The sequence below is a fragment of the Podarcis muralis genome, chromosome 10, assembly GCF_964188315.1.
Source record: "Podarcis muralis chromosome 10, rPodMur119.hap1.1, whole genome shotgun sequence".
Lineage (NCBI taxonomy): Eukaryota > Metazoa > Chordata > Lepidosauria > Squamata > Lacertidae > Podarcis > Podarcis muralis.
Window position 1 is genome coordinate 53,381,779 of NC_135664.1, and position 14,418 is coordinate 53,396,196.

At 42.1% G+C, this 14,418-nt stretch overlaps 1 protein-coding gene across 3 annotated transcripts in view; it reads left to right on the forward strand.

The window, feature by feature from the left end:
- The window catches only part of GNPTAB (N-acetylglucosamine-1-phosphate transferase subunits alpha and beta), a 45,315-nt gene that overhangs the window by 10,494 nt on the left and 20,403 nt on the right, over positions 1-14,418 (forward strand). For all 3 annotated transcript variants that reach the window (XM_028746537.2, XM_028746539.2, XM_028746538.2), the window contains exons 3-7: positions 159-278; positions 1,702-1,743; positions 2,964-3,169; positions 5,103-5,167; positions 5,782-5,916. In XM_028746537.2, coding sequence (XP_028602370.2) covers positions 159-278; positions 1,702-1,743; positions 2,964-3,169; positions 5,103-5,167; positions 5,782-5,916 — 568 coding nt within the window. The remainder of the gene's footprint in view (positions 1-158; positions 279-1,701; positions 1,744-2,963; positions 3,170-5,102; positions 5,168-5,781; positions 5,917-14,418) is intronic.

Genomic DNA, 14,418 nt, shown 5'->3' on the forward strand with positions numbered 1-14,418 from the left:
TATGCCAGAAATAATGGAACAAGTTTATCATTTGAAACTCCTGAGTTTCAACTGACTGGTTGCAGGCGAACGTAATCTGTGCTGCTGTGAATTGCTTTTCAATTTAAGCCTGGACAGGTTGAGCTGGTTTCTCTCTCTTCACGGGATTTCTCTTATAGGCTTTGCTTGCCAATGCCTATTGATGTGGTGTACACCTGGGTGAATGGCACAGATGTTGAGCTGATCAGGGAACTGCAGCAAGTGAGGAAACAGATGGAGGAAGAACAGAGAATGATGAGGTAAGAACATTTCTCTGCCTGCACAGTATGCTGAGCTGCCCTGGCTGGAGGTAAGAAAACTAAAACAATTGGGTTGTGTCCAGTTTTAGTCCTACTCAGAGTAGATCCATTGAAACTAATAAACACGACTAACTTGGTTGCCATCCATCTGCCTTGGGAGACCATAGAGGAGCACGCCTTTGGGGGTGAAGTCAAACTGTTGGAAGGTTACAGCATGTGCTGCAGCTGTAGAGACTTGCTAACTTAGGCCCATCAATTTTAATGGGTTTACTGTGAGTAGGACTTGGTTGGATACAGCCCAAGGTTTTGCCAGAAGGAAGTGAACCTCCCTAAGATGCCATAGGCTTTTGCAGGTGAATAAATTCAGAAGATTGGCTTTTGCCGTTGGTCTATCCTTGTTCTTACCTGTTTCTATTCTTGCCCATCCAGTGTCAATTGGAAGGAAACATCTAGATACTTCATGTTAGAGAATTTTGCATGTTACCTGTTTTGTGCTTCTGGTGTAATATTTGAAAAAGGACTCGCATGTGGGAGATTAGCAAGTTGATTCATATCTGCAGCATGTACATCTCCCACGTATAAGACTCTCTTTTCAGAGAGTATTGTATCAGGGGCATGATATTTTGCTTTCTCGGGTACCAATAATTCTTGCAAGCAGGTAACATGAAAACAATGTTTTGTATGTTCAGCTGGCCCTGACCACTTGGCTTCAGTGCGACTGTGAAAGTCTTCTTGTTCTCACTAAAGAGGAGGGTCCCTGATTCTTGCCTTAGTTCAGAGTGCTCCAAGCAGTGAACTATATAGAGGCTATAGCAACATTTGGATTCATAGAATGACCAAGGACGCTGTGAACATCTGGAAGCATCTGGAAGGCAATGTTATGGTGTCATGTGAATGCTGCTGGAAAACTCTTCAATGCGTTTGTGGCTCTTTGCAAGGATCACAAAGTTTGTAATCAATTTGCTTCATGGATTGTCCACTTCGATTGAGAGTCTCTGCAACAATAGCCAACGTAAACATTTATGCCCTGCCACAGTCCAATTAATCCTTGAGGTTAGCTGCTTGCATGCCTTATGCTCTCTGTGGGAAGCTGCCATATTGAAGTGTGTTTCAGCAGCCTTCATTTGTGGGGATGTAATTAAATTGGCCATTCATCCTGTAGATTTATCGGACACGGCTCTCAGTTCTTTAACTGAAGCACCTGTGCTTGAATTGCTTCTGTGTCCTAATAGGTGGTATGAATGGGAGAGGTTTGATGCTGTGACATATTCTGCTACTTCTGGGTTTTGTGTGCAAAAACTCACGTTATTGAGATTCTGTTACTGTCTACAGGGTGATGAGAGTAACTAGAACCTGTGTGCATTTTGGGTGTATATGTTAATTCAGGGGGGATTTAATAGTTATGCGTTTACTTGTATTTTAGGGAAATTCTTGGAAAGAATACAACTGAACCAACTAAGAAAAGGTAAGAAATAATATAGGTGTTTCATGTTTTTTGTTTAAAAGGCTTTCAACTATCAATATATTAGTTACGGTGTGAACCTTAACTGACACTGTAATTTAAAGTGAGTGAAGTTACATTTAAAATAGCCATGATCAAGGGGTAGGACAAAACTGGTACACTTTTCCTCATGTTCTAAAGTAAATAATTCATTTTAAAATTATTGTTGTTGTTTTGTTTTATTTCTTATACCCCACCCATCTGACTGGGTTGCCCCAGCCACTCTGGGTGGCTTTCAACAAAATATAAAGGAATACAACAAAACTTCAAGCATTAAACGTTTCCCGAAACAGTGCTGTCTTTAAATGTTGACAGAAAGTCATATAATGGTTTATCTCTTTGACATCTGACAGGAGGGTGTTCCACAGGGCGGGCACAACTACCAAGAAGGCCTTCTGCCTCATTCCCTGTCAGGTCACGCAAAAATCAGGCTTTTGTAGTTATTCCCAATGATCCACACACTCCTAAAGCAATATGGGTAATGTCCACCATACGGACACAACCTCAAAATGTGAAGACATGTTTCATTGTTACCTCTAACTGTAAGAGAAAGCTTAATGGGGTGAGCAACAAGGCCCATGTAAACCCAACTAGCAGCTGCCAAATTGCTCTCATGGTACAGAACATAGACTCCTTTCTACCTCATTTATTTCTGGGTTCTGTATTTTATCAGGCTGGGCAACCTAGAAAGGCTGTATGCAATACAGCAGTAGTCCTCCCACCCCGGACAACTTGAAAATGGCTGAGGGTCTTGGCAGACCACTTAATAACTTTTTTTGCCTGTTGTGGTAATTTCAGTGCCCTGTGCTGGGTGCTGTATGGTGGAAATAAAATTGTCATACCAATAAAAGACAGTTTAAAAAATCAATATGAATATTTAATATGCAGGACCTGCTATCTCCTATCTGCAGAAACGTCATGGACAGCCTGAATGAAGCTCATGGACCACAGGGAACCCCTGTAGTATTCTGTGACGCATGACAAATATTTAAAGAAATGATTACTTTAAGTATAGATTTGACCTGGGATATATTTCTGCAAAATATGAATAAACAGACAGCAGGCAACGCCATTGTGGTGTGTGTGTGTGTGTGTGCTTCTTTATCAAAAGCTAGTCAAAGCTAAATAGCCACGTGCAGCTTTGAACCTGAGAGTATGCCTGACTTTTGCTGTCTTGATCCTAGTGAGAAGCAACTGGAGTGTTTACTGACACACTGCATAAAAGTGCCAATGCTCGTCTTGGATCCAGCTTTGCGGAGCAACATCACTCTTAAGGACCTGCCCTCTGCCTATCCCCTGCTGAGATCTGCCAACAATATATTCCTGGTTGCCAAGCCAAAGAACCCTTCCACCAACGTTACTGTAGTTGTTTTTGACAGTTCTAAAGAAGGTAAGGATCTATTTTAAGTCTTCTCCCACTAATTGGCAACATATGGTTTTAGTTTACCATAGGATTACTACTGTTTCAGACGACTCTTCTCTAGGGGATTTCCTTCTCCTCCTCCTCCTGTTGTTGCAATGATTAAAGGATGTCAGTAGATAAACTTAGTAAGCAGAGGAGAATGTGTCCTAAAAATAAGGCCCCCCCCCTTAAATGTTCCAGAAACTTGATCTAAGTATATGTAGAGAAATATGTACACGTAGTGATTTGGTGTCCCCCAGTTTATATGCAAAAATATCGGTGTTGGTGGTGCCTCCTTAATAAAAATAACATGACATTACCACTTACTTTATTTGGAGAATAATTTGTTAGTTTCTTAATTTTTCAACAACAGCAGCAGAGAGGTTCTGCCTTGGGCAAAATGTGGACCATGTTGTAATTGTTCTCTCAGTGCTCTGCATTTTGCTTTCATGATGAGGTGAGGTGTTGCGTAGCCTGTTGTTCAGACTCCCTTTCTAGTCCCTTGAGACACGCTGCTCACAGAGACACGGGGGCATCTTCTTTTGTCTGTACACAAGGAGATGGTAGTTGTATTTATTTTTATTTTGTTTATGAAGCGCTTCCCGTAAAACACCCCAGAGCAATTTTAACATTAAAAGCAATTCCGTGTCCAACAGAGGCACTGGGATAAAACAAATCTCTACTTAAAAGGCTTGTTGGAAATGAAAGGTCTTCAATAGGCACCCAAAAGATAATATGTGAGATTGAGCTCCAAAGCATAGGTGCTGCCACATTAAAGGCCAAATTCCTAGGTCATATGGAACAGATTGCCTGACAATATGGTATCTGTAGGAGGTTATTGTCTGCGGAGCACAGTAATCAGATGACTATATAAGGGTCGAGACAGTCTTTTAGGTATCCTGGTCACAAGTAGCATAGGACTTTGTGAGGAGATTTCACCCCTCCCATTGCAAGAATCTGCTGATTTTCCAGAGAGGAGGGGGCGGATTGTGCTCCAGTACTTATTCCACTCCAGCCTCACTTCAAAGGGGAAACTGAGTGTTATCTCTGTGTAGATAAGGTCGCTGCAGAAAGCAGCTGTGACACTCAGTGCATTCCAGCGTCTCCATTTGTATATAGTTTGTATAGTACAGTAGCTGTAGTGAATAAAAGAAGATATTCTTCAGCGCTGTCGTCCAAGTGATTTATCCTCTGCTATACTCTGCTGTGCACGGCTGTCTTCTGGAAGTGAGTTCGGTGCTCACAGCTCTGAGTTGTGAGTCCACAGCACTTAGACCTGTTCCTGTGCAGAAGGTGGTCTCTGGAAGTGCTACCCCAGCTCGCCTGGCACAGTCGGGGCTGAAGTGGTTGAGCCCAGTCGGTGGCACTGGCTCAAGGGCGAAGCTGACACTTTGTACCAGCACCTTGAACTTAGCCCCGTAGCTAATCCACACAAAATAGCCCAGTGAGGACTTACTTTGGGGAGAGAGTGTTGGGAAAGGGAGGGAGGGACATTAAATGGAGCTGCTGGAATCCTTCATACTGCAACATTTTGTTAAAGGTCCCACCCTCCAGATAAAACGTATTTTCTTACTTCTTATTCTGTTGGCAATAGCTGATGGAGAGAAAACCCCTCATTGTGGGACTGTGGCATTGTGGTTTGTTTCTTCCATTGGCTAGCAAATATTGCATTTGGCTTTGAAATTAAATAACCAACTCTGATGATTCGGGGGCAAGTTATCCCCATTCTGCAGTGTTGTTGTTAAAAAATATTTATTTCATAAAATTTAGATAGCACTGGATTGTAAAGAAAACTTCAAAGTGTCCCATAGCAAGTATATGTGAGATCTTAAAAGAGTTTTTATTTACAAATTATGCAGTGTATTGCTGCAAAAATTCTGTAAAAGTTTTGACCTGTGATTTGAATTATTGAACATTCCAGCCGAAGATGCCCATTCTCAGATGTTAAAGGAAAGCAGCAAGCAAGCAGTGTGGAGAGGCTATTTGGTATGTTCCTTTAAAATGATGTTGGTATATATACTAGAAAGGGACGCGGGTGGCGCTGTGGTCTAAACCACAGAGCCTAGGGCTTGCTGATCAGAAGGTCGGTTGTTTGAATCCCTGCGACGAGGTGAGCTCCCGTTGCTCGGTCCCAGCTCCTGCCAACCTAGCAATTCGAAAGCACGACAAGTGCAAGTAGATAAATAGGTACTGCTCTGGCGGGAAGGTAGACAGTGTTTCCGTGCGCTGTTCTGGTTCGCCAGAAGTGGCTTAGTCATGCTGGCCACATGACCCAGAAGCTGTCTTCAGACAAACGCCAGCTCCCTTGGCCTATAGAGCAACATGAGCGCACAACCCCAGAGTCGTATGTGACTGGACCTAATGGTCAGGGGTACCTTTACCTTTATATATACTAGAAAGTTTGGATCCTTGCTTGGATGCAAGGTCCTGTTTCTAAAAATTCTTTGTTTTTCTGTAATATTTCCATAACTGCTGTAATAGCTTGTAAGGAAAATTCTCATGCTAAAAGCGTGACTTCTCCCCTGGGGAGCACAATGGGGGGGAAAGTGTTAGTCCTTTAAAAAGAGAATTAAGTAAATAATAAATTCCCTTACTTGCAGACTACAGACAAAGAAGTTCCTGGTTTAGTAATAATGCAAGACTTAGTTTTCCTCAAAGGATTTCCACTTACATTCAAAGAGACAAATCAACTAAGAGCAAAACTGCCCGACAACCTTGCTTCCAAGATAAAGCAGGTAAGTGTCAACTAGGATAAGAGCAAAATCTAGCAGATGATTGTGAATAATGGAGTAAACCTTCTGCTAAAAATCATTTTTTCCTTGCACGCAAATCAAAATGATTTTCTCCTTGCTGTTATTCATTTACCATTGTAGTAGTCTCATAGGTTATTCAAAAGATGCCAAATCCTGATTTGAAAACTTTGGCTGCAGACTAAAAATTCTGTTGGAGATGGCCTGCTTGAGGCAGGAATTCCAGGAGGCTGGTCTAGTTTAGGGGTCGGCAAGGTTTACCTCGTCTGGGCCGGTTCACTCCAGCGGAGATCCCTCTGTGGGCTGGATCGTGCGCATGCCTGCGATTTCCTGCATCTGCACAGGCGCGATTTCTGGCGCCATGGAAGCGAGTCCCTGCACCGTGCTGTTCCTGTTTAGCGCAGCGTGCAGGGACTTGCCGAGCGGGCGGCTCGAGGGCCAATTAAACGACCCCCGTAGGCTGCTTGTGCCCCATGGGCCTTAGGTTGCCGACCCCTGGTCTAGTTCTGCATATGCCCCATACATTGAAAGCACCATCCCCGCTCCAAATCCTGGGAACTGTAGCTTACCTCTCACAGAACTGCGTTTCCCAGCACCCATAACACACTTCAGTTCCCATGATCCTTTGGGTGGTCGCTTTAAATGTATGGTGTGTACATTCCCAAGTGTCCTACAAGACCTTACCCAGCTCCACAATTCTATGAGCTCTGGCACCCTGAATTACAAGCCACTGGAAATGTAAATTACGTACCTGCATATGCCCAATTTTGCATTAGCCCAATAAATATCCTTGACGTGCTTTGCAAAACAGTTTGCTGCATTATTCTAAACTGAATTTGCAAAAAATTCTGCCTAACAGTTTGGTCAACACACAACTGGTTGGACTGAATTCAAAGTTGCATGCATGCCCTATGTGCTCTATGTATAGAACCATATGCTTGCACATCGCATATAACTTTTATATAGGATCTGTGCAGCTACTCCCATCATTTTTTGTGAGTTAATGACTTAAAGAGCTTGGGCAATCCCAGTGGGATTTTGGTCTTCCCCACCCTCCTCACTCTTTGAACAGCAGAGCCATCTTACAAGCATCTTTTGGTTTCAAAAGTGGTATGCAGCCTGATAGGCTGATGTTTGAGGAACTCAGCCCCAAATTGCCCTTAGGCACCCAGACGTTAGTGTGTAGTTCTTTGGATCTCAGCCATTATCCTTGCTCAGATGCCTTTGTTAAACCCTTACTACAAGGAAGCTCTTCTATTAAATTGTTCCCTAGTGCAGTAGTTAAACCCCAAGTACAGTCATACCTCAGGTTACAGACGCTTCAGGTTGTGTTTTTTTGGGTTGCGGACCGGCAAAACCCAGAAGTACTCGAACGGGTTACTTCTGGGTTTCGGCGGTTGCGCAAATCACTCTTTGCACATGTGCAGAAGCGCCAAATCGCAACCCACGGGTACGGGTTCGCAACCCGAGCGTCCACTGTAATGTTGTGTTTCTGCTCTCAAAACTGGATACAAGTCTGATTATTTGAGTGCCTATTTAGCCGTTATATTGTTGTACCTTCTGATCCTTGCCTCAAGCTGGTCTTCTGCCTGATTTAAAGAAGTCTTTAATGGTACGGATTGATGGAATGAATGTCTTGCAATCAATTTAAATTTTGCATTGAGAAGAACAATGAAATTCTGTAAGAAAAGAAATCCAATCCAGTTCCAATCCAAGGCATTGGAAGTTGGAAGAAAAAGTTGGTACCGTTGAAACAAATAATTTGTTTCATTTAATGCCATAGTCCGAAATTGCAACACTGCGTAGAAATCGGCAGTTGGCCACTAGGTGTCACCCTCCTCTTTTCAAATCTTTATGAATGTTTGGTCCAAGGTTTTGCAAAGGTGACCTAAAAATAAATATTCCAAGCTTATGCCCTTCTTGAGCCAGAGAGTTCAGTGCTGTTTAACCAGTATTTCAGTGCTGATGTACCTATTTACCTACCATACACAAGAATGATGGAGTGATTCATTTCTCTTTTTTTGTTATAAAGTTTGAAACCCAGTGTTTGTCCAAACATTCCCATTGTAGCTGTTACTCAAATCTTTCATATCTGTCTTGCAATTTTTGCATTCTACAAATTTGGGGAGCTGCATGTGGGACTTTCTATGATACTCATTTTTTTTAAAACACCACAGTTCCTTCAATATTTGATTCTGGTGGCTGAATTTTGGCTGCAAGGTGCTCACAGACTAAATATATGACAATAGGTTGATGCCAAGTAATACACTTTGTTCCACGACTATATTTAAACTTGATTCTAGTAACTTCTGATACCTCTTCCTGAAAGTGCTAGAGCTGAAGCCTGTGGCAATAATGTTATTTATAGACAACTTTAAGGATTAATCATGCTTATAATATTGTAGTATGTTGTACAGGCTGTGTTAGAAACTGGAGGCTATATTCTGGATTTTAACTGCAGTCTATATCAGGGGCGGGAAAACCTTTTCATCCCAAGGGCCACATTCTATTCTGGCAATCCTTCCAAAGTTGTGCAGGGCCAAAAGTGACGTCTAATTATTAACCACAGCTTGATGTTTTCTCTGAACCCAATGAATTGTGGTTTAAAATAAAAAATTAAGAATCTTTATTTGCGTCAGCCACTAGCCATAGCAATACAATAAAATACAATGCACTGAAGATAGAGGTGAAAACTTAACTATACAAAATACATTCTGGAGGTTTACATCAATAAATAAATGGATCTTATTCTAATTGCCCCTGCTAAAATTTTTGCAGTTTTTGCTGTCACCTGTTTATCTTGATCAGCTGAAAGAATGGACACAGTAGCAATGATTGAACAACCTGGTATGGGGTAGTATAGAGTGGTAATAACCTCACTCCACAGATCTTTATAAAGAGTGCAAGCCAGAAGCATATGAGCCACTGACTCAATACTGCCACATAAGCGTTTTTCCGGTGGAATTTTTTGAAACTGACCCTCAAGTATATACCCTCAAGTACAGCCAAAGGCAGTAAGTGAAAGCGCCTCTGTGTTTTGGAATTGTTAGATTTTGCAACTAGGGTGCCAACCTATTAAAACGACTAGGTGGAAAATAATTATACCATGGACAAAATTTCCTTACTACTTATGTTGAATTGATCCAGCTTCATAAACTGTGGTTTGAAGTTTGCTTGTTCTAAACTAAAGGGTAGTAAAGGGATGAGTGAGTAGCACAGTTTGATTCAGTAATACCTTTCACTGGGGTGGGGAACCTGTAGCTCTCTAGAGTTTGTTGGACTCCAGTGCCCATCAGCCCCACCCAGCATTGCCAGTGGTGAGGATGATGGGCATTGTAGTCTAGCAACATGTGGAAAGTCACAGATTGCTCCACCCCTACCCTGGAGCCAAGAAGCTTGCTTACTCACCCGGTCTATGAAAAGACAAATTTTTAGATTTCCATAACTCATTTGGCATGAATAGACTCAGGTGGTTGTGAGAATTTGTTTCTCTCTTGCATTTGTGTTCTAAACAAACCATTGCTAAAATTAACTGGAGCATGTCATATTTTGAACAAAACTGCTGTTAACCAAAAGTGGAAGTGAAAACTTCTGAACACTTACTAGTGATTATTCCAGGGAGAGACTAAATTGATTCTCTTCACAGTAGTCCGTGATTTATTGTAATGTCTGAACATGGCCATTATGTGAATGACTTCCTTTTGTCAGCTATGAGCTTTCTGCCTTGTTGAATAAACATCTTAGTATTAGCAGAAAAGAAGAAGAAAAAAGACTTTTTCTCCACCTGCACCATTCATAATTCGATAATCAGTTTTTCACCACTTGGTGGTGGTAATAATAATAATAATAATAATAATAATAATAATAATAATAATAATAATAAATATTATTTATTATTATTTATTATTATTTATTATTATTTATTATTATTTATTATTATTTATTATTATTTATTATTATTTATTATTATTTATTATTATTTATTATTATTATTTCCCCAGCCACTCTGGGCGGCTTCCAACTGAATATTAAGAACAGTACAGCATCAGACATTAAAAACTTCCCTAAAGAGGGCTGCTTCCAGTTGTCTTTTAAAAGTAAAATAGTTGTTTAATGCTTTGACATCTGCTGGGAGGGTGTTCCACAGGGCAGGCGCCAGTACCGAGAAGGCCCTCTGCCTGGTTCCCTGTAGCCTCACTTCTCGCAATGAGGGAACCGCCAGAAGGCCCTCGGCGCTGGATCTCAGTGTCCGGGCTGAACGATGGGGGTGGAGACGCTCCTTCAGGTATACAGGACCGAGGCCGTTTAGGGCTTTAAAGGTCAGCACCAACACTTTGAATTGTGCTCGGAAACTTACTGGGAGCCAATGCAGATCTCTCAGAACCGGTGTTATGTCGTCCCGGTAGCTCTCCTTGTTAAACTGTAGTCATTTACTTAATTTGGGAATCATTTGGGCAATATGCTTTTATCAATACGGACATTTTGTTTGTTGGAACCACTGAGAAAACCCAGGAAAGGATCGAGCTTTGTTTTATTCAGGGTAACTTTATGCATTCTTCCATAGCGATGAGGATGAAGAGGATAAGAGACGGGGAGATCCTGCGTCCTTAATACAGCCTTCCTGTGTGCAGTGGAAACTTCTGCGAAACATGGCATAAATATATTTTCGATGATGCACAGTGGAGGGGACAGCATGACATTGTTGTTCTCCTAAATAAATGCGAGGCTGCTTGATGGCAGCTTTGCAATCTGTAGCATTTCCACAGCATTATTTTTGGAGAGCGCTTGCTGGTATCCATAACTCTACCTCCGTCTCAACAACTAGCGAGGCCACCCTTTCATCAGTTTGTCCAGATGATGATGCTCTGGAAGGGCTGAGATTTATCGGATTTTCCCCATGACAGACCTCATGAGTCAGATTTAGAGCTATCGGGTGGCGCATGAATTCAAACCATCAACGGCCTTAAAATGTCACAAGCGTGACAGCTGGGCCTATGTTTGCTGTGAGAATGGGATGGGTAAAGGGGACAAATGTCTGAAAGGAAAGAGGAAAGGTCAGTTTAAAAAAGAAAAAGAAATGATTGGGGTTGGGGTTCATTTATGTAAATGTAATATAAATGCAGTTGAATAGCATTTGTAAAAAAAAAAAAATCTTGCAATATACTGCTATAAAGCATTAAATGTGGGGTGTGGAACTTTTTCCCAGCCTGAGGGCCTCTATCCACTTTCCTTATGCCATGTGTGATTTTATAAACTTCCGTCAACTCATCTCTTGCCTTTTATCTAAGCTGAAAAGTTCCAAATGCTGCAACCTTTCCAAATAGAGAATTGTTTTCCTCATAAGGAGCTGCAGTTTTATGGGAAAGTCGGATGGACAGGGGAAGGGGAAGATTGCATTTAAGCTGGGCAAAAATTAATTTATTGCATGAATATATTTCAAATATTAAAAATGCACTAGGGTTGGTTGCGCACCCCCCCCCCCCGGCCACTGCTGCCCAATGGAGTTTCACAGCCTCTAATAGTGATGTATTTTGGCACACACACAAAATGGGTGCATATGAGCAAAAAAGCAAAGTATATAAATGAATATTCTTCTATGCAATTACCCTTTAAATCCCAGAGGCTGCATGTATCTTTTGCTTTCTAACATTGGTTCAATTCTGGTCGTATGAGCTGCTGTTAACACAAATTTTGCCAATACTTATATAGTGAGCTGGGGACACTGTGGGTTAAACCACAGAGCTTAGGACTTGCCGATCAGAAGGTCAGCGGTTTGAATCCCTGGGACGGGGTGAGCTCCCGTTCTTCGGTCCATGCTCCTGCCAACCTAGCAGTTCGAAAGCACGTCAAAGTGCAAGTAGATAAATAGGTACCACTCCAGCAGGAAGGTAAACGGCGTTTCCGTGCGCTGCTCTGGTTCGCCAGAAGCGGCTTAGTTATGCTGGCCACATGACCAGCTGTACACCGGCTGGCCACATGACCAGCTGTACACCGGCTCCCTCAGCCAATAAAGTGAGATGAGCACCACAACCCCAGAATCGGTCACGACTGGACCTAATGGTCAGGGGTCCCTTTACCTTTACCTATATAGTGAGCAGTTGCTCACTTTCCTCCTCAGTGCTGCTGTGGCTCGATTCTCTCCTTGGCTCACACTATAGGTATACCTTTGGCCATGGCTCTGCTTCTGCATACTGCAGCTTTAAAGGGCTTCTACTTATAGCCCATTAAGACTGACAGAGGGAATCTGAACCCCATTTACATCCACCTCAGTGCAGTCCAGCCGGTCAATGCTCTGCCGAGAGGCTGTGCAATCCGGCTGCTCTCTGGTAGAGTGTAAGTGTTTTTTTCACATGGCGCCCAGGTTAGCCACTTAGGAGTTTGACTGGGGTTAACATTACTTTCCTGAAGTGAGGAGCAAGTTGCAATGCTGCCTTTAACACGCCTACACATGGCTAAGCTTTCAGATCTCACCTTGCGACCAGTGTACCTTTTTTACTTTTTTCCTGTTGACCACTTGCCTCCGTAAATACACCTGAAGATTGCTTTCTTTGAATAAGAAAAGCAGCCCGTTGCCCTTTGTGAGCCACATTTGCTGCTTGACGTTGTGCCTAGTGCACCAACCTTTTGCCCCCCCCTGATCTAGCCCATTATGAAAGCTGATATCTAGACTTAACTGGTGGCAAGTGTTAAAAATAGCAAGCAGATCAAACAGTTCCCCAGTAATAAATGACCTTAGCGGTGGATTGGAAATCTTGGCTGAGGATTCGGAGAAGAACCACAAATGGATTAGTTCTGGAGCCTTTTTGAATCTCAGATTTCTAGTTCCTTTAAGCCATTTCAGAAATGTGTATTGGCGAACACATAGATAAACAAACAACTGATAGGCAGCTTCATTTCAGGATATGGTATAGTATCTTAAAAATGAAATTCGTTGCAAATGGTATTTTCAGTTTAAGGAGACTGGATGTTACAGGATCTTGAAGTTGGTTTATTTTTTATTTATTTATTTTAAAAAACAAGAAGTCCTAGATTCACTGTCCAAGGATTGTAGTGCAAATAATTTCTAGGACTCTAGCTGCATTCAGACACAATTACTGGGGTTCAGTTGCAAAACAAAACCTGTGCTTATGCACTTTTCCCTACCCCTTACTTTCTTCTCTTCTTGCGCTTGGCTTACTTGACCATTTCCTGCTTTGATCAAACCATAGTTTATCATTTTATCTGGACCAGCAAACAGTGGTTTGAGCAAGGCTTCCAAACCACAAACCAGCATCAAACTGTGACTTGCAATCCTGATTTGGAGTCTTAACTTCAACTGTCATGATTTGGATGTAATAGCAAACTACAGTTTAAGCAAATCAGGAATTTATGAAGCCACGTGCGCCAGGGTTTACTATAGCATAGGAGTTGTTATTATTGTTTGGATGATAGAAGTTACGTCTGAATACAATTTCTCTTTCTAGCCAAAATTTAAAGGATGAGTGTTGAAACTAACTCTTGTTGGTTTTCATCTGTTTTATCTACCTAACTTTTAGTGTGTTATGGGGGAACAGGTACTGTCTTTTCCCGAGAAAGGTAGAAGCTGCCATATGCTGAAGCGAGCTAGAGTGGAAAAATGGATCAAACATTAGACTGAGAAGACCTGGGTTAAATCATGAAACTTATGGATTTATGAGAGTCTCTCTCTTAGCCTAACCTTCCTTATGGGATAAATTTGAGGATTAGCATGGGATAGCTTGCATAAACTACCCAGGGCTTCTTGAAGAAGAGGCAGGATACAGATGTGGTGATAATAATCTGGGTCCATAATGATGTGGAACCATCTGGATGATGCACACATGATTCTGCAACGAAAAGGCTTATTTGTTTATGGCCTCATAACAAGGTTATCGGAGCCATTTACAGTATATCAGTATGAAAACAATAATGGGACTACATTGGTTATTTAAAAGGCTTAGGTGACCTAGTGCTGGAAAGAAGACAAGGATGGCGCCAGGTGACCTTCTCTGTGAAGGCCGTTCCATAACTAGGGTGCCTCCACCAAAAAGGCCCTCTCCCTGGTGGTGACCCACTTCGCTTTATTCGGTGGGGGCACTTGGATTGGGGCCTCCAAAGAACATCTTAAGATTCAGGTAGGTACGTATGGAAGACGATGGCTTTAAATTTAAACCAGCAATTTAAATTGGGCCCAGAAACAGACTGGAAGCCATCATGGAGTGATCCTCCTCAGGTTCCTCCATTGCACCACCACCCTAGCCTTCTGTTCCTTACGTTGACATTATGTGTCTACCGAGCATGCTCAGTCCACAGGGTTCTCGCTGCCCTGTAAAGATTTTTGCACTTCCACAAACCTTGAGGTCCCACTGAGCATGGGAATACCTCTCTGTTGTGCATGGATATTACAAATTTATAAAAGGATCAGCACATGGAGAAACTCAGATCGCTATACTGTATAATGTTCAATTGTTAGTCTTTCTTTGAGAAATG